The 24,126-nt window shown below is 39.0% G+C and overlaps 1 protein-coding gene across 1 annotated transcript; it reads left to right on the top strand.

The window, feature by feature from the left end:
• Window positions 1-119: 119 nt before the first annotated feature.
• On the top strand, window positions 120-23,640 carry LOC102080119 (protein IWS1 homolog). Its single transcript, XM_019352435.2, has 12 exons — window positions 120-662; window positions 5,227-5,517; window positions 10,101-10,364; window positions 10,853-10,951; window positions 11,471-11,563; window positions 11,845-11,997; window positions 12,776-12,985; window positions 15,662-15,775; window positions 20,873-20,914; window positions 21,319-21,474; window positions 23,108-23,323; window positions 23,567-23,640. The coding sequence occupies exons 1-12, from the start codon at window positions 614-616 to the stop codon at window positions 23,638-23,640; spliced, it is 1,761 nt and encodes a 586-aa protein (XP_019207980.1). The 5' UTR covers window positions 120-613.
• Window positions 23,641-24,126: the final 486 nt, after the last annotated feature.

The raw sequence follows: 24,126 nt of genomic DNA, 5'->3' as shown, positions 1-24,126 counted from the left end.
GATCGCTGCCATCAAGTGGTGAAAAGTAGCTAAGCGTTATTAAGAGTTCCACACTTTTTGTGAAAGTCGGGAAATGAAGAGACACCAGGTTGCAAGATGAACTGGCGATTAGCGAATTGTGTGCGATTAACTGTTGTAGTGTTTTGGGGTTTTTCGCTTTTCGACAAACTAGTAATATAGGCTCTATCACGAACGATCAAATAAATAAAGATTTAAAGACGAAATACTGACAGTGTTCACATTATTATGATTTTTTAGTTACCCTATTACAAAAACAAAACGAAAAATAAAATGCGACTGTTGAGGCACGAAAACAATCAAAGACATATATTTTTAAAGACGAACTACTGGCCGTCTACACCGGCACCGGAAACATTTAGAGGGGGTGGTGCTTGTCTTACCTTTACTCTGTGCCTGCTCGTTTGTATGGGACTTGGCAGCCAGTCCAACTGCAGGTTTCGGTTTAGATGCAGGTGCTGTGAAGAGATTGGTAGGCTGCAGGTCAATACAGACTTGTTCGGTGAAAAGAGACTGATTTAGCTGGGAGAAGAAAGTGAAAGTATCCCAAATAAGGGACACCAGCGACGTAACTGCCTTTTCAGACGGTTTAGAAATGATTTATCGTTATTTCCTCGCCTTTTGGATCCTTACCTCCTCGGCAGGTAAGTTTGAATAGCCGGAACTTGATAGGTTTGATACTTTTCTGTGTGTATGTGTACTAGTGCAAAAGGTGACCAAACTTCGTAACACAGGCCCGACTGAGGACACCAGGCAGAGATTAAACAAGGTGTGCCACAAGGACTTCGTATTTTCTCACCAACTTGTAAATTGTAAATTATGGTAATTTACAGTTTAACATAGTTTATAACGTGAAAAACAAGCTTCACAGGAATGTTGCTTACATTAATGTGTAGGTATATATGCGTATTAATGGATAAAAACAAAGGCCAGCTGCTTTCAAGTTGTAAAAGCAGCCTGGCACTAAAGCCAAAACGTTTAAACGTTTAATTTGTATGCAATCTGTATACAATCTGTATAATTTATGCAGATTATGTGCACACTGATTTGTTCATTTGATTGCTGTATGCGCTATTAAGTATTCAACGCCCGTGATCTAAACGTATTGAGAAAGGCGAGACTCAGGTATGTCTGCTATTTCCTACTAGTGTTTTAAATATTTATCTCCTGCCCAGGTGAGTTTTTAAGCTTGACTAGTCTGCAGGTATGAAATATTTTGTGCATAGAGGTAGCAGACGTCTGTAGAGTGACTGTGATTTTTGTAGCTAGAATTTGCTTTTTTTCCCCCCACTGCTGGTTACTATGTATTAAACTCCATTTTTTAAAAAACTTGTTTGTTTCTGACCTTCCTAAGTGGAAATACACCAATACATTCATCACTGTGGAAATAGAAAGGGATACTTCTTAGTGTTTATTATGTTTATTATAGGGATTGATTGATTGATTGATTGATTGATTGATTGATTGATTGATTGATTGAGAATATTCAGAGAACTCCTTAGATACAAACCACTTCTGTGTAAAGCCTAATAACATCAATAGCCTCAATGAATGCTTCACTGCTATTTCAAATTGGATGTCATTAGATTTCCTGCATCTCAATCCTGAAAAAACAGAGGTTTTTGTGTTTGACCCTGATAGCTTCTCTACGGATGTCAGTCTTTAGATCAGTCCAGAACCTTGGTATTGTTTTTGATCAGGATTTTAATTTTCAGTCTCACATATGAAAGCTCATTCAGCCTCATTTCTTTCATTTAAGAAACATTAGACTATATTAGACATTAAGAATTCCAGAGTTAGTCTTTTTGATATTCCTGATTTCCAGTGTTGGGACTAACGCGTTATTAAGTAACGCGTTACAGTAACTACGTTATTATTGTGGTAACGAGCACAGTAACTAGTTATTATGCCAAAATCAGGAACGCGTTACTCGTTACTGGGATTTAGATAGGCTCATTATTCGTTACTTCATGTGGTGGCTATCGCGGAGCTTCCACAGTAACATTAGCAAGTGGTGGAGGCCAGCAGGTGGATGAGAGAAAGTGGAGGCAAGAGGAGAGACCCGAAGCGGCCGCCGGTCCGCGTGTCAGGTGAACTGAACTTCAGGTAAGAAGTTATGACCTGCAGTCTATCAGGCTCAGATATAAACTAAGTTTAGGTGGAGTTTATTTTCGTTATGCTGACTTTTTCGCACTGCGCGCTAGCTAGCATGACGGAGTTTCTATACAGCTGTGTGGGTGCTATGTTACTGATGTTGAACTTTATTTTGTTCATAAGGTTAATTATTAGAGTTGCCAACCGTGCCCTAAAAAACGGAATCGTCTCGTATTCAGAGAAAACATTATGCGTTTCGTACTGAGGTGAAAAGGAACAGTTTGTCCCGGACTTCAGCTACAATGAAAAAGACACAAAGTTGGAGTTATTCTGTGTTTACGCTGTCAGCTGCCTCTTCTTCTCTCATTCTCTCCCTCCCTCTCCTGTTTCTACTTCAATCACGAAACTGATCAATGATCAGCTGATCGGCTTTTCTCTCTTGTTTATTTATCGCCCACTTTGCGCCAGAAAGAGGAAACCAGCGGATGTCGCGTTAAACAACAGCAGCAAGTTTAAGCTTGATCAGCTGTTGTTAGAATTTATTTAATATTAATTTCTAGTATCAGCTGATGTTTGCTGGAGCCACAGCTGTAAAGCTGCTGGTCATGATGTCGGTTTGGTTATCTGGTGAGAGGGAAACATGCAGATGAAACCAGGAGATGTCCTTACTGAATCATCAGAGCTGAACAGGTGATGGAGAAACAGGTTTACCCTTTAGGTGACATGAATGAGTTGAAGTTATGAACTGTTTCTGACAGACAAATAACACCAGGATCCTTTTCTAAGTAGCTGACAGCTGGTAACTGTGCAGGGGCGGGTCTAGCAAAGTGATGCCAGGGGGCCAGGTAGGGCATTAACAGGGAAAGGGGGGCACAAAGAAATACTTTTCTTTATTATTCTCATTTAAAATGTCTAGCTTTTAATAAATAATTATCTGAGTCTTACAACAAACGATTGATAGATTGATACATATATACCATCAAGACAGTGTACATCACTGTCACAGCTAGGGATGGGTACCGGTGTCCGGTGCCATCATGGCACCGGTTCTGACATAAACGGTAGTAACCAGACCGAAAAGCAGCGCACATTTCGGTGCTTTTTTTTTTCCTGAGCCAATTCTAGCCAATCATTTTACGTTTCCGAGGATAGTAGGCGGGGCCAGGTACGTACGTTCTTTTAGAGCAGAGCTACAGATTAAAAATGCCCAAGGCGAAGCGGTCAAAAGTCTGGCTGTACTTCACAGCAAAAGATGCAAACTCAGCAGCCTGCAACAAGTGCTTTAAGCTGATACTGTGATACTGTCAAAGGAGGTAACACCTCGAATCTGATGAAACACCTGGCGACGCATAGCGTTTTTTTTTAAAGCCGAGAAATGCGCCGTATTTGATAGCTTGCTGCGAGACCTCACACCGTGCACATCTACTGCGGGTGTGGTGCCTGTTATCGGACCTGGAGTTAGCAACATCCCCCAAAAACCCGAAGAGGAGAGTCCTGGCCCCTAGCCCTGCCAGTGTAGCAGAAATGATGAGGATGATGATGGCAGCAGCAGCCGTTCTCCTCTGCGTGAGTAGCTTCATGTTGTTCGTGTGTAATTAACGTTGAGTAGGCTAACCACGTTATTACATTAATGCATGTAAGGTGAACTAGCAAACACCGTCGTAGTTACATGCGGCTGTCTTCTTGTTTGATGGCAGATGCTCCCTTCACCCTGGCCAAAAAGGCTCAAATGACCAAAGAAAAAGTGGAAAACAGCTAAACATGAGAGGTTTTTGGACAAAGTTTGTGTTTTTTCCATTGTTTAAGCACTGCTTCCAGCCAAGAGTGATACCATATATGCCCTATAGCTGCAGAAAAGGCTAACATTGTTATCTTTTTACAAAAGAAAAAGCTGAACATGAGAGGTTTTTGGACCAATTTTGTGTTCTCCATTCTTTAAGCACCGGTTTGAGCACTGTTTAAGCACCGGCACCATTTCAAAAGTACCGGTTTGGCACCGGTATCGGATAAAACCTAAACGATACCCATCCCTAGTCACAACAGTGTTTGTTTTCATTCAAAGGCTTTATGATTTTTCCTATAATGGTGGGCCGGTCTCTAGTCAAAATGCCCGGGTCGATTTTTTTGTCCCAGTCCAGCCCTGGATGCAGCTCATCTGCAGTCTGGTGTTACCTACATCTTCCTATTCAGAAGGCAGAATTTCTGAGTTCTGAGTACAATCAAAAGCACCACGACTGCAGTTTTTGTGTTGGATGTAAAAAGCGCACATGACGCTGTGACGTAGGCTAGAATCATGGCGGCAGTCGACGATGGTCCAGGCGTGGGATTTCTCTCGTGGAAGTATGCACATTATTTTTTCCTTTCTGTTGGTAGGTGGCACAGTGCACTTGTGGCAAGTAAGCAAGCTAGAAGACTGGCAGTCTGTCTGGGTATCCAGTTACGGAAGCAAAACATTAACAAGAGAAGTCTGAGTAAAACCAAAGTTACTTTCCCTAGTAACTAGTTACTTTTAAAGTAACGAGTAACTTGAAGTAACTGAGTTACTTTTGATGAAAGTAACTAGTAATGTAACTAAGTTACTAATTTAAAGTAACTTACCCAACACTGCTGATTTCTGAAGTAAAATTTTTTTGATCTTCATTATAGAAACATGTTCTTATCTGGTGGTTTTGTCTGGTTTCATTTATCCTCATAGCACATAACATGTGCTTACATCTGTCTTTTAGCTACTTTTCACTGTAAAATGTTTAAAAGTAAGCATGCAAACTTTTTAAAGTTTACATGATGACTTTTCTTTAATCATATTATAAAAAAATCTTATTTAACTCTTTTAACAACTTATCTTTAGAACGTCAGCATTGACTGATATTTCTAGTAAGTACTATTGAAAAACTTTATTTAAAGGTATTAAATAAAATATTTCAACTAATACAATGAGATTAAATTATATATGGATCATATAAAATCATATAAGATTGTACTACACTGTACTAGCATCTTGGCATATATTGCTGAAGTCTTGATACTGAGCTGTCACCATGCCTGTGCTGCTCATAATAGTCTAAATTATCTGTATTTTGCATCTTTCTTCACTTTTCTGTTTTCTGTGTCTAGTTGCTGTTCAATCAACACAATATGGACTCCTGGGTGAGACAGTCACCTTCAAGACAGATATCAGAGATCCCCCTGATGACATTCTGTGGAAACATAATGGGAATAAAGTGGTACAATTTGATGGCAACCAGCAAACTGAATACAATCCATTTCAAAAGAGGATCACCCTCGACTGGAGCTCTGCAGACCTGGAAATCAACCACCTGACACATAGTGACAGTGGACAATATGAATTGGATGCAGCAAAGGGAGGTGGTTTGACTCGTCATAAATTTGAACTGAAGGTCCTAGGTAAGTTCATTTTATACTACCTTTTTAATAACTAACAGTTACATCCATGTTTTGTAACTGTATGAGTATGTGTTGCTATACTAACTTCAATCTATTGCACTTAATATTGTATACATTGACTGAAATCCATGCATAAAATCTACTTTTATTACAGAAAAACTGCATTTTATGCAGCTACAAAATATTGTATCTCTTTGTGATTACAGTTGATATTTAATGCAGAACCCTGATCATTAGAAAATCATGGTATATAATTGTGCATTAAAGCTAAATTGCTCATCTGTGGGGTTGTTTTTGTGTAACAGTGTAAACATGAAATTGTGTTCTAGCCAAACAAATATGTGATAATCATAAATGGAGTAGTACTTCTAATTTCCTATTCAATTTGAGCAACAAAAGCGCTTTCTATTACAAGTCTCATTCACCTCACCACACATTAATGCATACATCAACCAAACCAAACACTGTGAAGGAGCTAAAGCACTTAACATGAAGCATAGTGACAGCTTGGAAGACCGGATGAACTCTTGCTGGAGACTTGTCAAAAGATTTTACTTTCATGGCATCTGGTTTGGAATCTCATTGAATTTTGAGTAAAGGCAGTCAAAGTATGGAATGAAATTGTAGCTGATACATCCCACATAGCAAGCAAGTCTGGCCCGGATCTGGTATCAAGCTGGCACTGCTGGCTGACTTCTGGCATGATAAGACGTATGTCATCCAGATATGGGCCAGGCGCGGCATAGATGGCACTGTCCATGTGATGGCATGCCATATCTGGCTCATTTGTCTTTTAGGTTATGTGGCCTAGGCCCATAGAAAACAGGTCTGGCCCGGATCTGGCATCAAGCTGGCATTTCTGACTGATTGGTGTCATGGCAGAGTGTTTGTTAACTAGATGTGGGCCAGGTCTGACAATGATATTTATGTTCCTATTTTCCTATCTTAGTTAGAAGACCCAATGCATGTTGCAATACTATACTGCTATGGTAGCCAACGTTTCAAACGCAGGTTTGACAGGTTTGTGAGTGTACACTTTATTTAAAACCTAGTGAGGGTTTACTCATGTTTACCATTGGGTGGCTGTAGCTCAAGAGGTAGAGCAGGTCACCTACTGATTGGAATTTTAGTGGTTCGATCCCTGTATGTCGAGAGTGTGAATGTGTATGAATCTAGTTAGGAAATACTCAGTTTAGAGAAAGTGTGTGATTGGGTCAAAGTGGCATGTTGTATAGAGCACTTTGAGTAATCTGGTAGAGTAGAAAAGTGCTCATAAGAATCAGTCTGATCAGAGTTTCATCATGTTGCTTTTGCACTATTATGTTCCGGCACATGTTGTTATTACATGGCTTGATTAAGGTACACATTAGGCTGACATCTGGGGCCAGAGCTGAAACTGTTCTGGGCCAGCACAAGGCCAGCAGTGTGTCTGCAACTGGCCTTGTGCTGCCCCATGTGTGGGCCAGGTCCGGGCCATACCAATTTTGCTATGTGGGATGTGCAAGGCTGACAAAAAACTTTCCAAAAGGTCAGTGCAGTTTGTTATTTTGTTGAACAGATGAAACAGATCACTGATGAATATATGTTTTATTATTGTTTTTAATATTATTCAACGTTTGAACTTCAGAAGTTTTTCTTTTATAATTTCTAAAAAAAAAAAAGTGAGTCACTTTTATAAAACAAAGTATCTTCGTCTCCATGATGGGGCTCTGGCTGGGCCTTGGGGGCTTCGGTCCTCGTCGGTGTGTCGCCGAGGTTGTGGGCGGGTGGGTGCACGGGGGCTCAGCCCTGGCGCAGGGGGCCTCTGGTGCATCGGCCTAACTGGGGGGCTCTTCAACTGGCAGGGAGGTTGTTCCATCCTTGCAGAAGTCCACTCTGCAGGTGGGGGAGAGACACAGGAGAGGTGGAGAATAAACCTAACCTGGGTGTCTGTTGTCTTGTGTAGTCTGGAGATGATTGAATGTTGGGGTGGGTATAGTTTCCTCTGCGGTGGGGTGGGGTGGGCTTCCCCAGGTCCTGTGGGGCTTAGCGGTGCTGCTACCATAGGCCCCGGTCTGGATGGGCCTGGGCTCCCTTGCCTTGGTGGGTACTAGAGGACGGGGGTGCCTACTGGGGTCAGCGGGGGAGCTGGCCCTAAGGAGGGGCATCTTGCCCCTCCCTTCTTTTCCTCCCCATCCCCGGCTGCCTCCCTCTTCCCGCTCCACCACACCCACCCACACAGGTAGGGCCTTGTGGTGCGGGTGTGTCACCAGGGTGCAGGGGAGGCATTCCCCCCCCTCTGTCCCCTTCTGGCCACCTGTGCCTCAATTTTATTTCACAACTTAGACATCCACATTATTCACACTCTCATAACACACACACACACACACATATATATATAGGGCCTTGAGGGTGACCACGTTAACGGCGTCCAGAGGACGGTCTGTGTATTCAACCCTACCTCTGGCGCCGGTGCCCACCTCTCAATTTTAAATCCATGTAGACATTGAGGGTTCCCGGGAGGGGCCGTGCTAACACCTGCTGCTCTCTGGCAGCAGCACCATGCCCTCCCTTGTTTTAAATGCACTTTAGAACAACACGCAGCAACACTACACATGAGCGGGAGGAGGGAGGTATGGGGTCTTCACACACCCCCGTTCTCTACTAGCCATCGGGGCGGGGGGCTGGGAGGAGGTGTTGGCTGTCCGATTGGCCTCCCTGCCGCTGCGGAGCCTGGGGCGGTCTGCTTGCCTCCACCCCGGGGGAAAGGGTCACATCTCTTGGGTCTGGGTGCCGTTTCCCCCTCTGGGGGCGAGGGTACCTGGACCCGGGGCATAGAGTATGTTTGGGGAGTATGATTGTGTGTACATGTCTATGTATGTCTATCCCTACGTTGGGTGAGTGCTGAGTGTTTGTATATGTGTGCATGAGGGTGGGAAAGCATGTTTGTGTCTGTGTGTGCCTGTTTGTCTGTGTGGGGGATGGGGCTATGGGCCTCCACACCCTCTAGCAGACCGTTACATGGGGAAACCTTTTGTATACAAGCGCGTTGATCCACACAGGTGTGTTCACTGTTCGTAGACATAAACTACACCTTTCTTAGCTGCTACTTCAAAGCACATTGTGCGCTGTCTGTCCTGCGTGCTGCACAACAACTTTCAATATTTAGTATTTACTGCTGTTCACACTTAGCTAGATTAACGTGATGGTGTTGTGTTTAGCATGTTGCTTTGTTTTTGTTTGGTTTTTTTTTTGCTTGTCTTCTCTTCTTTTTCTCTCAACAGGTGATCCAGGAGATTTTTTTTTTCTCTTTGTCTTTGTAAGTGCCCTTTCTCACTGTCTTTTCCCTTCTGTTTTTCTTTTCCTTCCTCTCTTTCTTTCTCCCGTTCCTATCCCCCAGTCATGTCTGTCCCATCTGTAACAACTGAAAATAAAATAAATAATAACAACAAAGTTTGAGCAAATGGACCAATACGGCAATGCCATGATGATCCATTTGGCAAAATAAATCCATTTGGTATCCTTGTTGGTCTTCAGACAACAATTCTGACGGCTAAAGAACCAAATGGGACAGGCAAAAAAATAAAATAAAAAAAATAAAATAAAATAAAATAAAACAAAGTATCAGTGGTGTGGAGTAACAGTTAATTCAAGACTTTACTGATTATACATCACTCGTTTCAATTGGAGATTATGTATCGGAATTTCAGGAGCAGGACCACGCCTCCAAACACACTCCTTCCGGCTGTCATCTATATCGGTTCCCCCAGTTCTGCAACCTGTTCTTTGTCGTTTACGTGCCCCACCCTCCCTCCCTCCTTGTTCTCAATTCTTTAACTTCTTCATTTCTATTTAGAGCATGGGGATCTGCCAGGCCCGGGAGGCATCGCCAGTCCCCTTCGAGTCCTTCCCCAAACCGCAGCTCAATTCATGTCAAAGCATTTAATTTTACCTACTAAAACGCTGTCAAACCTAAAATGAGGACGTGGACCCAGCCAGTGAAATTAAACTATTTAGCTGTGTTTTTTTTAAACCTATTCTGGCAACGTATAAGTTTTATTTATAACTACATTACATTTTCAGCTGAACACCAGTTAGTTAACTCCGCTTCTGACTTTCATAACTCTAAAAAATACAACACATATGCTTTTATTCTGAAGGATTTTGAATACTTTTTGTATTGTTGCACTATACCTTAAGGATAAAGGTCTTGGTACTTCAACCAAAACGTCCCACAGCTCATCATGATAACAACAGCTTATCTCTTAATTAGTCACTTATCATGCGTTTTATTCTCCTCATATTTGGTTCAGAGAGACTCTGCTCATTAGAAAGCTGCTATTATGCATTTTCAAACCAATTTTTTTTGACAGTCAATTATTAAATTATTATTAAACAAACTAAATTATTAAAAAAACATCAGGTTGAAATGATTTAGCCCTTTTTCACACTTGGATAATTGACAGTAACACGATGATACACCATATGATTGTATTAATTCATCAATGCAATTACAAGTCCATGCAATATATATTTTGGGGCAATTTATTTGTTATATATTTTAATTTCAGATTTGTTTTTTTTCTATTTATGTATTCATATAGACAGAGTAACCAAGCCCACCATAACCTGTAACATGAGTGATGGCAGCAGCTCTGACAAATCAGGAAGTGAAGCCACACTGATGTGCTTTGCAGACCCATCGCAGTCCTTAAACTACGAGTGGAGCCAACCTGGAAAAATTCAGCCTGGCCAGATATTAACGATACCTCTAGGGACAGAACATGATGATAAAGTATACAACTGTACTGCAAGCAACCGTTTGTCCAAAGAAATAGCCACATTCACTGCAAAGGATTGCTACCCTGGTAAGATTTTACTTATTAGCTCAACTATATGTTTATAAATAATTTGATGGAATTGGGCATTTAACCAGATTATTTTCTTAAACTATTTTATACAAACAGTTTTTATCAGTGTGTTACGACCTGTCTCAGGTTTATCGCACCAAAGGCCACTGGTTTGATTAAGAAACAACACCTGCACTACTGCACTGATAATAACTGTGACTCAAAGAATGCTTTTTTCTGTCAACTTTACTGTAATATAAATAACAATATACCTGGACAATGATGTGCAGAGGGCACATCCTACTACTATCAATTATATTAGTGGAAAAAAATATATTTTATTCAATGCATTTTTAAAAATTCATATACATATCCATTTGGTGATAAGGGAGACTGCATAGTTCATGTTGTCTAAAATCTCTGGTTTTATTGAAATATAACTGCATTGCTACTGTGTATGGCTGTCACAGAAGTTGTTCTATTTCAATTTCTGTGTTTCTATGCAGTTGGAGCCTCAGCTGGACTGATTGCTGGAGTGGTTATTGGCGTGATAGCACTACTCTTGTGTGTTTTGGTTGCAGTGTTCTGTGCGCTAAAGCATAAAGGTAAAATAAAATAACAACAGTTTAAGGAATGAAAACTTCTTGAGATAAATTGGTCCAAAATATTAATTTATGATGACATGCAGAAAACCAAGTGATACACAGGATATATGGTAGATTTAGATAAACTGTATATCCTGTGTGTAACATAAGGTTAACAGACTTGACTTGATAGTATAATACATTCTACTGGACTGATGTTATTTTTTATTTGGAGATCAAAATACTAATTGGATGTTTAAAATGTATTTATGTGGAGTATTGTTTAAAAGCTCCACGTTTTAGTGGCTTTAACCTTCATAGTGCACCATAAGAAAGAAATCACATTCCTTATTTATTATTATTTCTCTTCTTTCTTCTGTAACCTGACCAGTGGTGATAATCACCTCATGATGAGACTGAGATAGATGCACAGGAAGAAAATATATTTTTCTAGCTTTGCCTTAACTGAAATCTTTCGTCAATGTTACATTTCTGCCTCAGCACTAAGTTTCATTTTGTGTGTATTTATTTCATGTTCAGAAAAGAATAGCATTCCTAGTGGTGAACAGAAGACTCCTGATGAAGAAGAAGCTGCATTGCTCCCTGGCCCTGAGTCCCAGGATAAAAATGCAGGTAAAGGCTGCTTTATGATGCATCTCAGATTTGGGATATTTTAGGCACATTTTTAAAGCTGTAAGCAGGATCTTTATTATGCTTTTTCCCTTTGATGTGAAATTTGAAAACAAGCTTGAAAACAAGCATTTTCATGAATAAAACAAGTCATTAATCAAAGTAAGTTTTCAGCAGTCCTTGTTAAAAAGGTTATTTCTAATTCCCAATCCAAGTTTTTATGTTGTTTAATCTCCTAAAGGAAATTTTTATCTTTGTTTCATTCTTTTGTTTTGCCAATCTAGGAAACAACAAAGATGGACCTCGTATGGTTACAAACACACCTTCTAGAAATGTTAAAGAACAAGTGGAGAACAAAGTCAAGTGTGGTCAGTTGAAAGAACCTAGCCAGGCCACACAGCCTGATCTGCAAACACAGACTTCTTCTACAGGACCAGGTTTGAAAATTAAACTATGCCAGTTAGATTCAGAATAACTTTGCACATGAATTTTTCTGACTCATTTCTGAACGTGTAATAACATAATTCAGTTTTTAGAGATCATTTGCCAAATGAATGTCTTTTTCTTTTACCTTATTATATTACATTACATTGCTTGAGTTTTTACCTTTATAGGTAGTTTTTGGATTTTGTATATTTTAAAATTTTTTTGTAGGAAACGTTGTGCAAATTCTATCATCCAGGTATCATATTTGTTGTCAGTTTATGTATTTAAATGGTTAAAATAGTGTGGCATGTTGCTCAGCTTTTGAAAAAGTACCTTTACTCTGAAAATAAGAATTTACACCAAATTGATAGTTTACTCTTTTTGAGGGGCAGTGTGAAACCTGAGTACAGTGTCACAAATGCCAGTATACCGTCTAGCCAACAGTTTCATTATTATTTCTCTTTTACCTTACAAGAAAGAAACAAACCAAAAAACACCAACTTGAACCAGTGATCATGGAGAGTTACATTAGCATTTCTTATATTTGATAGAGAAAAGTGTATTTATGCAAGCGCATGTTGGAAACAAATGCAACTTTTATTTTAGTGCGGTCTTCATGATTGACTATTTTTTTAAAAAAAATCCTTAGTTTAAATCCAAAATCCCTCAAAACCCTTTAGCCATTTTGCCATTTTTACACTAGACTGCTGCAGTTTTAAATTGAGGGTTTTGTTTTTGTTTCTCATTGACTTTTTCTTTTGTTTTGGTTTTTCTTACTGATTGGTTTAGAGTTAGAGAAAGAAGCAGATGATGAAGCAAAGGCCCAGATGACCCAGAATACACAGAGCGATCTGAGTCCTGATGATGAGCACAGGGATGATATCACCTCACTTTATGCCACTGGAGAACCTAAAGAGAACACTGAAACGAACAAAGAAGAAAATAAATCAGCTGATATGAGAGAACCGGAAGAGCCTCCAACAAGTCATGCTGAGACAGGTGCAGAAACAACACCAATGAACTACTTTTCCCCCCCATCTGATACAGGGAGTGCAGAATTATTAGGCAAGTTGTATTTTTGAGGAATAATCTTATTATTGAACAACAACCATGTTCTCAATGAACCCAAAAAACCCATTAATATCAAAGCTGAATGTTTTTGGAAGTAGTTTTCAGTTTGTTTTTAGTTTTAGCTATTTTAGGGGGATATCTGTGTGTGCAGGTGACTATTACTGTGCATAATTATTAGGCAACTTAACAAAAAACAAATATATACCCATTTCAATTATTTATTTTTACCAGTGAAACCAATATAACATCTCCACATTCACAAATATACATTTCTGACATTCAAAAACAAAACAAAAACAAGTCAGCGACCAATATAGCCACCTTTCTTTGCAAGGACACTCAAAAGCCTGCCATCCATGGATTCTGTCAGTGTTTTGATCTGTTCACCATCAACATTGCGTGCAGCAGCAACCACAGCCTCCCAGACACTGTTCAGAGAGGTGTACTGTTTTCCCTCCTTGTAAATCTCACATTTGATGATGGACCACAGGTTCTCAATGGGGTTCAGATCAGGTGAACAAGGAGGCCATGTCATTAGTTTTTCTTCTTTTATACCCTTTCTTGCCAGCCACGCTGTGGAGTACTTGGACGCGTGTGATGGAGCATTGTCCTGCATGAAAATCATGTTTTTCTTGAAGGATGCAGACTTCTTCCTGTACCACTGCTTGAAGAAGGTGTCTTCCAGAAACTGGCAGTAGGACTGGAAGTTGAGCTTGACTCCATCCTCAACCCGAAAAGGCCCCACAAGGTCATCTTTGATGATACCAGCCCAAACCAGTACTCCACCTCCACCTTGCTGGCGTCTGAGTCGGACTGGAGCTCTCTGCCCTTTACCAATCCAGCCACGGGCCCATCCATCTGGCCCATCAAGACTCACTCTCATTTCATCAGTCCATAAAACCTTAGAAAAATCAGTCTTGAGATATTTCTTGGCCCAGTCTTGACGTTTCAGCTTGTGTGTCTTGTTCAGTGGTGGTCGTCTTTCAGCCTTTCTTACCTTGGCCATGTCTCTGAGTATTGCACACCTTGTGCTTTTGGGCACTCCAGTGATGTTGCAGCTCTGAAATATGGCCAAACTGGTGGCAAGTGGCATCTTGGCAGCTGCACGCTTGACTTTTCTCAGTTCATGGGCAGTTATTTTGCGCCTTGGTTTTTCCACACGCTTCTTGCGACCCTGTTGACTATTTTGAATGAAACGCTTGATTGTTCGATGATCACGCTTCAGAAGCTTTGCAATTTTAAGACTGCTGCATCCCTCTGCAAGATATCTCACTATTTTTGACTTTTCTGAGCCTGTCAAGTCCTTCTTTTGACCCATTTTGCCAAAGGAAAGGAAGTTGCCTAATAATTATGCACACCTGATATAGGGTGTTGATGTCATTAGACCACACCCCTTCTCATTACAGAGATGCACATCACCTAATATGCTTAATTGGTAGTAGGCTTTCGAGCCTATACAGCTTGGAGTAAGACAACATGCATGAAGAGGATGATGTGGACAAAATACTCATTTGCCTAATAATTCTGCACTCCCTGTATTGCTATAACATTTAAAATGTTTGTATGCAAAAACAATGGCAAAAATTCCAGAAAAGACTTTCTGTATCATGAGTAGGTATTGTCTTTATGATGAAATCATGTTTATGTAATTGATTTAAAAACCAGCTAAGTGAAAGGTAGACACTTAGACAGTTTCAAACAGACAAACAGGAAGAAAAAAAACAGCTGTCTCTTCACTTGCATGTCTGTGACTAAGGACTTACATTTTATTAAGCTGAATATGTACCAAAACGGTAAATCAAATAATCAAAAATATCTGCTTGGAAACAGTTACACTACTTACACATTGTCATAAGGCTTGGCCTTGAACTCATATAAAACTGACACTTGAATATTTGACTGTGTTAGCGGCAACATACTTCCTACACATATTGACACACTGATTTTAAGGATCACGCAGTCTTCCTAATCTTACTGCTTGTCTACTGATTTATGAAGTGTAGACATATGGAGTTATCATCATTGTTATAGTATGTATAAGCTGGCATTTAACATTACTTCATCATGTACGCCTTGTGTTTTCTGTGTAATAATAAGGATAGCAGATCAAGGGTTGACAGACACAGACTCACACAGCTTTTCCTGATAAAAAAAGGCCTCCCCATAGCCATTCATACTACACTAAAGCAATTAAGTAACTAAGTGTGACAAAACACACAAACAAACAAACAAACAAACAAACACAGGAATTTGTTTTGTGAAGTAACGAAAGTTTTAAGTTTCTTTACAAGAACTTTTCTGTAATTTTACTGATTTATTTTGCCATGCTGACCGATTTATTTTATTTACCACAGCAGCATTTCTTTATCATGTTGAAAAAAATTGACACCTAATGTTTAAATTGCACTTCTTTTTTCTTACATGAAAATATCAGGAATTTTAAATGCGTAGTTGAACTTCTTTACACTGACAGAAATTGGAGTTTCACTGGTCTGGCACACTTAAGATCAAAGTGGTCTGCATATGGCCCATGATGTAAAATGAGTTTGACATCCCTAAAAACATCCAAAGCAGAGTTTTTAAACTTTTTACTGTTTGTTTCAGACTCAGAGGAAGAGACAGATGAGGAAGCACATCCTGCCACTAAAACTAGTATTTTTCCTTCCCCTGATGACGTGAGAGAAGAGGACGAGTCTCCCACCATTCCTGCACAGACAGGTATAGAAGAAAAACGCAATAACCTTTTTCCCCCCTGGTACAGAAAGACTACAATTTGGAAAAGACACCATAAAAATAATGAGCAAATTTGTTTCTAAAAACAAAAATGATTGAGATGGTGTAGGTGACCTTACATATTTATATATTTAAAGATTCAATAGTTTCTTTTATAGTGCTTTTTGCATTTTATCCCAGAGTACAGTGCTATTTATACCTTAAAAAACTGATATAATACTCAGCCTTTTGCATTATGCATTCATGTGTGACAGGCAGTACAAAAAGTAAAACAGCAGCAGTTTCATTTAAGAATCAAAAACAGTGGTCATACTGTAAGAATAAGAATTACACTGCATCAATGGGCAAAACTGGCACATGCCACATTCGAAACAGTGGCTTTATTTCGTGACATTTTTTTTAAATATAATTCATTGGTTTTGTGGGAAACACTTTCTTGACTTTCTTGGCCTAGTTTTAAACTTTAGTGGAGTAAGACTGGTACCAATCATTACATGTTTTGCTGTTTTTTTTAAACCAATGTGTGTGTGTGTGTGTGTGTGTGTGTGTGTGTGTGTGTGTGTGTGTGTGTGTTGTCTTTCTGGTTCACTAAATCTATTCTTTGGTTCAGATGAATGATTAAAAGGAAGAAGATGAAGAAAGTTCATAAAAAAAATAGTAGGATTAGAAATAGTATCAAAAATAAAACTTCAACAGAAATCTTAATGTTTATGGTCATGACTAGGACTTACTCTTTATTAGTGATTAGCTTTCCATATTTTCGGGAAACCAAACTAGTAATTAGTAGCACTGTAACAGTTACATACCAAAGTCTTCAGCTTAGTAAGTTGTCTTAGTAAATTGCTTCTATTTAAAAAATTTTTTAAAAAGCAGCAAAGGCACACCTAATACAAATAAGCCTCCTCTGCCTCAAAAGCCATCTAAAAAGACACCTGATGTAAATCCACTAGGACAGAGGTTCCCAAAGTGTGGGGCCCGCCCCTAGGGGGGGCGCAGAGCCATTGCAGGGGGGCACGGTATGAAAAGAAAAAAAAAAAGAGCAAAGAACTGAGCAAACCTATCTAACGCTCCTTTCAAGTGCTCATGGGAAATGTCAAAGTAATAGTTGGTATGTTCTCTTTTGCAAAGAAGAATGGGCAAGGATTTCAGTCTCTAGATGTGCAAAGCTGGTAGAGACATATCCTAAAAGACTGGCAGCTGTAATTGCAGCAAAAGGTGGTTCTACAAAGTTTTGACTCAGGGGGCTGAATAATTACGCACACCCCACTTTTCAGTTATTTATTTGTAAAAAATGTTTGGAATCATGTATGATTTCCGTTCCACTTCTCACATGTGGACCACTTTGTGTTGATCTTTCACGTGGAATTCCAATAAAATTGATTCATGTTTGTGGCTGTAATGTGACAAAATGTGGAAAAGTTCAAGGGGGCCGAATACTTTTGCAAGCCACTGTAAGTGTGTAAAACCTGAAGATAGTCAGATTAACAGTATTTTGTCTCTATCTGCCATTCTGCAATTCATCTCATGTAAACAATAACGTGGTGCTGTTACGACCCGGCTCTGCTAGGCGACAGTGGACGTAACATGAATGAGCCCAGAGACCAGGGGTTTAGATAAAAAGAAAAACATAAGGTTTATTAACACAACTGAAAACCGTTAGTGAAACTCACTAGGCAGTAGGGGGCTTTAAACGAACATAACAAACAGCTCATGTATTCAAATAACACTAATATAACACTAGTCATCTAATGACAATCACCTAAACATCTCACAGGTGGCTACTCCAAAACAAAGGCTCAAATGGGCAGCAGTACAAAGGCAAAGGCAGGAGGGACAATCTGCACAGTCTGTTCAAATCAACAAGTCCCCCACAAATGCAGGATCCTCAGCCTTTTATATTCCCCGGTAAATGCAGGCAGCCGTGTCATTGGTCCGTCGTGTTCAAGGCTCCTGCAGCAGCCAATGGTGTGAGTGGTCTGGCACACTCTGATCTGCATGAAGTTGGGGCGGGCATAGGTCCGGGCCAGCCAATCCCCCGTGAGTCCTGGAACACTTTGATTTCCATAGAAAGGCGGGGCCACCTGAGGCCAGAGGCCGTAACAGGCGCACAGCGTGACGTGAAAAGAGGCACATACCTTTGACGTTGCGTGACGAACTCTGTAATCCTCGTCCACACGTAAACACAAAAAAGGAGTTTTAATAATCTCCGTTTTCGGTGAATCGCAACGCCGTTTATGTGTTGACGAAAAGCCCAAACGCATAGAAACAGCTGAGTTTTCAAAAATACCCGTGTAGGTGTGGACGTAGCGTAAAAGAGTTAGTAGTATATTTTATTACTACCTGTAATTTATTGCCGTTTACTTGTATTTGCTTAATTGTTTACGCAATGGAGTTTGTAAACAAAACTGACCCTGTGCACGAGAAAATGCTAACTTCCTGGTTTGAGACCGGATGTGGGTTTGTACATTTCCGGTAGCTTTACTTTGCGGTCAATCGCTACTGCGAAGATATACTCCAAAATCATGTCCAAAACTCGAAAACGGAAAGATCGCATTAAGTTACAAAGAGGAGAAGGTGGGAACACTCACCACTGTTGTGTCATAAAAAATCTAATGATCAATTTTGACGTTTAAGGAGTTTAGATCGATCAGTTGTTTACATCACTCAACACAAGCAGAACTGCATTACTGCATGCAGAAGACATTTAAACAGGCAAATGTTCAGCATTCAAACTACAGGTGAACAATAGTCAAACCAGATGTTTCCCCATTATGTCGATATCAGCTAGTCAAGTACACACCTACACAGCATGTTAACAAACCATGAAAAAAAGCCACACAAAAAAATGAACGATTGCTGGTAAGGGTTTCTCTACATTAGTATTTACGAAGGGTGTGTTGTGACTTACCTTCAAAATTACAGTGGTCCCTCGCTATAACGCAGTTCACCTTTCACCTCGCTGTTTCGCAGATTTTTAGTGCAAGTTTGCATGCCTTTTTTTTTTTTTACAAACACAGATTCCTATCACATTGTGTCCTGCGTCCTGATCGCTGCAGACAGTCTCCTCCGTGACGTCTCTCCTGTACAGTACAGAATCGCTGCATCGATCGCTAGCAGTGTGACTCTGAAGTGCAGTACTGTATGTCCACGATGTCCACGCGTCAAAAAATAAAACTGGCTACTTGATTTCACCCCTCGCTGGTTATTTTTAGAACATAACACCTGCGATAAACGAGGGACAGCTGAGAAATATAACATTTGAATCCCTTTTCTCTTTTGCTCTGAGGTGCGGGGGAAAAATATCGACAAGTCGATGAACATCATTTACAGATATATTGGGTAAATGCCCAAGACATCTATAGAAATGTAAATCGCCTCTTGATTCATTCATTTGCTTAACTTGTTTTGGACCTTAAACAAGGCGCGAATAGGACACCGGAAACAAAGCTCCCCACGGGAGTCAATATGGGTGTGTGTGTTTGGAAGATGTCTTTGTGCGGGGGGGGGGGCGAACATTTTTCTTGTAAAAAAGGAGGGCCTGGCAAAAAAAGTTTGGGAACCACTGCACTAGGAGAAGACAAAGTCTCTGAATATGGTCATTTGAAAGAACGCAGTGGGGCTATAGAGTCTAATCTTCAATCATCCCCTGCTTCTGAAAAGCCAGGTTTGAAATTATACCATGTTAGCTAGATTTAAAATAGTCACAGGAATAAACAGTAAGCAAGACAAAGCCAGATGAGCTTTTGAACTTCATCTTTTGAAACATGAGCATATATATTCATACATGTACATTTTTACTGTCATACGTTTGCTAATTAGTCCTAAATAAAAAATAAGCATAATCACCTCCTTCTTACTTAAAGCAGCCACATATGCATTATTCATTAACTTATAAAAGTTTAAGCTAATTGTTATAAAGATCCAGACTGTTTAGTGCACCATCTTGTACACATGTTTAGTTCTGGTGCAAAGGTCAGCTTTTTAATATCAGTGTGTGTGGGGACTGACCTGTATTTGAAGTCACCCTCGACTGGCAGTTTAAGGAACTGCAGTTTTTGGCACCTGGTTTCAATTATTTAATACTGGTAGTTTCCTTCTACTAAATGGGGAATGGAAGAAGGAAACTTCTATAGGGCTTTTCTACTCTATCTGAGCACTCAAAGCACGTTACACAACTTAGCTTATTAACAAATTTACACAAGCACTTTTTAGTCTGCTGTTTCTGTGTAAGTGCTTTTTATCTAACATTCACACATAGAAACAGCATTTGGTGACTGTTACAATGAACTTGGTATAAACTTGTATAAGCTGCATTTTCAGCTCCTTGTCTGGGTGCTGTGCCTACCCTTCCCCATGTTGGTTCCTGTGGTTCAGTGTGAGGTGCAGATCTGTGGGGGCCTCTCCTTCCCCCTTTCGTCCTCTCTTTTATGCCCTGGCTTGCTGGCCTCCATGGTTCAGGACAGGGGTCCTCCCTGCATCCCTGCGTCTGGCTCTCTGAGGCCCATGCTGCCTGGATGTGACTGGGATGTGCTCACTGCCTTCTTTTGGGTCTCTGTTGTGTTCCTTAGCAAACTGGTATTCACTGTGGCTTTGTCTTCACTTTTGGTTGTGGCCTTTAAAGGTTTTTGAGTCATGTAGATTCTCACCACTGCTCTCATCACTCTCGTCTTTCATGTAGGTAAAAAAAGCGAAAAAACTCTCACGTCTATACTGCAGTTTAAAATGAAAAAAATAACCCTGTGACTATCAACCTAAGCTTTTGTTTGGTTCTCATTAGCAATGAAAAGTTATGATAGCAAACATGTAAAGGATTACACGTTAAAAACAAACACATGTTAGCAATGCCTCTGTACACCACCACAGTGAATTTCAAAGCTAATATATGACTGAAGTGCAGACGTTTGATTTAAATTGAGTGGATTCGATAAAGTATTCTGTTAACTATAAGTATTAATAATTATTCTATCAACTGCCTATTAACCTACAGCCATTTTTATACATAGTGATGCTATTTATAATCACTGATGGATGGTTTAATGTTGCTACAAGTGTATTTTTCTCTTTGCAATTCATTTCTTACAGTTTTGGATAAAGTTAAGAAATTTGAGAAAAAGCAACAAGCAGGTAATCTTTGTTTTTTCCTCTTACACTAATTAAAACCACTGAAATAAAATCATCCTCAAATACTTTAAACAGATAAACTTTTAGCAAATGCATTGTTTATTTAATTAACACCTGTGACATCAACACATTTTCATTAATGGCTATTGCTTTTACTTGAAACTGTCACTAATTTTAATTTGTTGGTACGTCACAGCTTTTTTTTTCTTCAAAGTTATATTAAATAGTAACCAATTTAAAACATGAAAACAAGCATTTACATGAATAAAATAAGTTAAAAACCAAACTAAGTTTTCAGCAGTCCTTGTTAAAAAATTGTTTCTGAATCCCAATCCAGGTTTTTATGTTGTTTAATCTCCAGAAAGAAATTCTTATCTTTGTTTCATTCTTTTGTTTTTCCAATTTAGAAAAAAACAAAGATGGAACTCATGTGGTCACAAGAAATCCTTCTTTTTTAAACAATAAAGGACAACTGGATAAGAAAGTCAAGAGTGGTCAATTGGAAGAACATACCGAGGCCACACAGCCTGATCTGCAAACACAGATTCCTTCTAAAGGACCAGGTTTGAAAATTAAACTATGCCAGTTAGATTCAGAATAACTTTGCACATGAATTTTTCTGACTCATTTCTGAATGTGTAATAATATAATTCAGTTTTTAGGGATCATTTGCCAAATGAATGTCTTTTTCTTTTACCTTATTATATTACATTACATTGCCTGAGTTATTACTTGTGTATATATATTTTGATTTTGTGTATTTTTAATAATCTTATAGGAAATTTATGTAAATTCTATCATCCAGGTATCATATTTGTTGTCAGTTTATGTATTTAACCTGTTAAAATAGTGTTGCATATTGCTCGGGCTTGGAAAAACTACTTTTACTCTCAAAATAAGAATTTACACCAAATTGAGCAACACCAGGTGCTCAATTGAGTACAGTGCCAGGAAGAATCACTTGAACTGTCTGCCGTAGTCTTACAGATGTTTAGGTGTTGGTGAGCTCACCAGCGCATGTCTACATTTTAAGATCATTGATTTGATGATGCCTAAAAATGTTTGTTGACTTTCTGATAGATTTGCTTTGGTATTTTAGCTTAATTGTGGCCTCTATCACTTGCATCATCATCATCATCATCTCTTTAAGCCTCATATTGAGAGTTTCAATGAAACGAAACCAAATACAAATTCAAGGCTTAGAATCAATTCCAGAGCTTGTATCTGTGTCATGCAATAGCAAACTGACCTCACCTGGCCATGAAACTGCTTCTCAGTAAGTTTTCCAGGTACTTTGAGCCTCTGAAAAATGAGGGACTTGTGGACCTGGCTGTTATTGATCAGACTAGTGAAAGACAGTAATCCTCAGATGTTTGGGATAACTATGGCAAATGGGTGGTTTCCTTAATTAATCTTCTTCTTTCAGCTACTCTATTTAGGAGTCGCCTTCATGTATGATCTGTTCACTTACTACAAATTCCTATTTTCATTAATAACTTTTTTTAGAGTACAACATTTTGCTTTTAGTTTGAATCTTTTTCTTTTTCTTTTCCAAAAGTGAATTTAAATACTAATCAGTTCATTAAATTAATTGAAGTATTTTTATACATAAACTAAGCCGCTAACCAAATGAACTTAACAATACTACTAGCTACTAACGTCCAACCCCCAAGGTAGCTTCCATATGGTTTAATTTTGTAAAGAAATTTTTTTTGTTTGTTTTTGTGTCAGATTTAGAAAACGACAAAGATAAGCCCAAGAAAATTTAGCCCTCCATTCTGTTTTCCTGATGCAAAAAGTACAACAGCAACATTTTTATTTCACAATAAAAAAAACAATTTTTGAACCAGTGGTCTTGCTTTAATAACAAAATTTACATTGCTTAGTTTCAATAGTCAGAACTATTTGTACAAGCACATGTCACATTTGAAAAAGTGCTTTTCTTTCAGTTACATTTATTTCTTATTCTAATACTGTCCATCCTTTCTTGGCGAATGCTTTCTTGACACATTTTTAAACATTAGTAGAGTAAGACAGGTTCAGTTTAAACCAGTACACTCGCCAAATCATTAGATTTTCTGCTATTTTTAAACAGACTCATGCACTTTTATGAATATATTTATATTCTTTTTAAATGTATTTTTTGAACCAGTGGTACTCTTAAATTCTTTTTTTTTTTTTTTACATTTTTTTCAGAATCAGAGAAAATGGAGGATGAAGAAGCAAAGTCTGCTGATGAAAGTTCGACCCAGATCATACCGCACAAGCCACCTGCTGAAGAACAAAAGCAAGATGTAATCTCAGATCAGGACACTGAAAAAACTATAGAGGAAACTGAAAAGGAAAAAGAAGAAAAGAAATCAGATGGCATGAGAGAAAAAGGAGAGCTACCAACAAGTTCTGGTCAGACAGGTGCAGAAACACCATCAATAAACTAAATTGCACTTCTTTTTTCTTACATGAAAATATCAGGAATTTTAAATGTGTAGTTGAACTTCTTTACACTGACAGAAAATGGAGTTTCACTGGTCTGGCACACTTAAGATCAAAGTGGCCTGCATATGGCCCATGATGTAAAATGAGTTTGACGTCCCTAAAAACATCCAAAGCAGACCAGACTAGTGTAGTTTTTAAACTTTTTACTGTTTGTTTCAGACTCAGAGGAAGAGACAGATGAGGAAGCACATCCTGCCACTAAAACTAGTATTTTCCTTCCCCTGATGACGTGAGAGAAGAGGACGAGTCTCCCACCACTCCTACACAGACAGGTATAGAAGAAAAAACAATAACCTTTTTCCCTCCAGGTACAGAAAGACTACAATTTGGAAAAGACGCCATAAAAATAATGAGCAATTTTTTTTTCTAAAAACAAAAATGATTGAGATGGCGTAGGTGACCTTACATATTTATATATTTAAAGATTCAATAATTTCTTTTATAGGCATGTTAGCAATGCCTTTGTAAGCATTTCAATATAATAAATCAGAGTATTTCTATTTAAAAAAACTTTTGAAAAGCAGCAAAGGCACGCCTAATACCAATACGCCTGCTGTGCCTCAAAAGCCATCTAAAAAGACAACTGATGTAAATCCACTAGGAGAAGACAAAGTCTCTGAATGTGGTCATTTGAAAGAACACAGTGGAGCTACAGAGTCGAATCTTCAATCATCCCCTGCTTCTGAAAAGCCAGGTTTGAAATTATACCATGTTAGCTA

Source organism: Oreochromis niloticus, linkage group LG16, assembly GCF_001858045.2.
Source record: "Oreochromis niloticus isolate F11D_XX linkage group LG16, O_niloticus_UMD_NMBU, whole genome shotgun sequence".
Lineage (NCBI taxonomy): Eukaryota > Metazoa > Chordata > Actinopteri > Cichliformes > Cichlidae > Oreochromis > Oreochromis niloticus.
The sequence above is the reverse complement of the archived record's forward strand: the minus strand, read 5'-3'. Positions and strand labels throughout refer to the sequence as shown.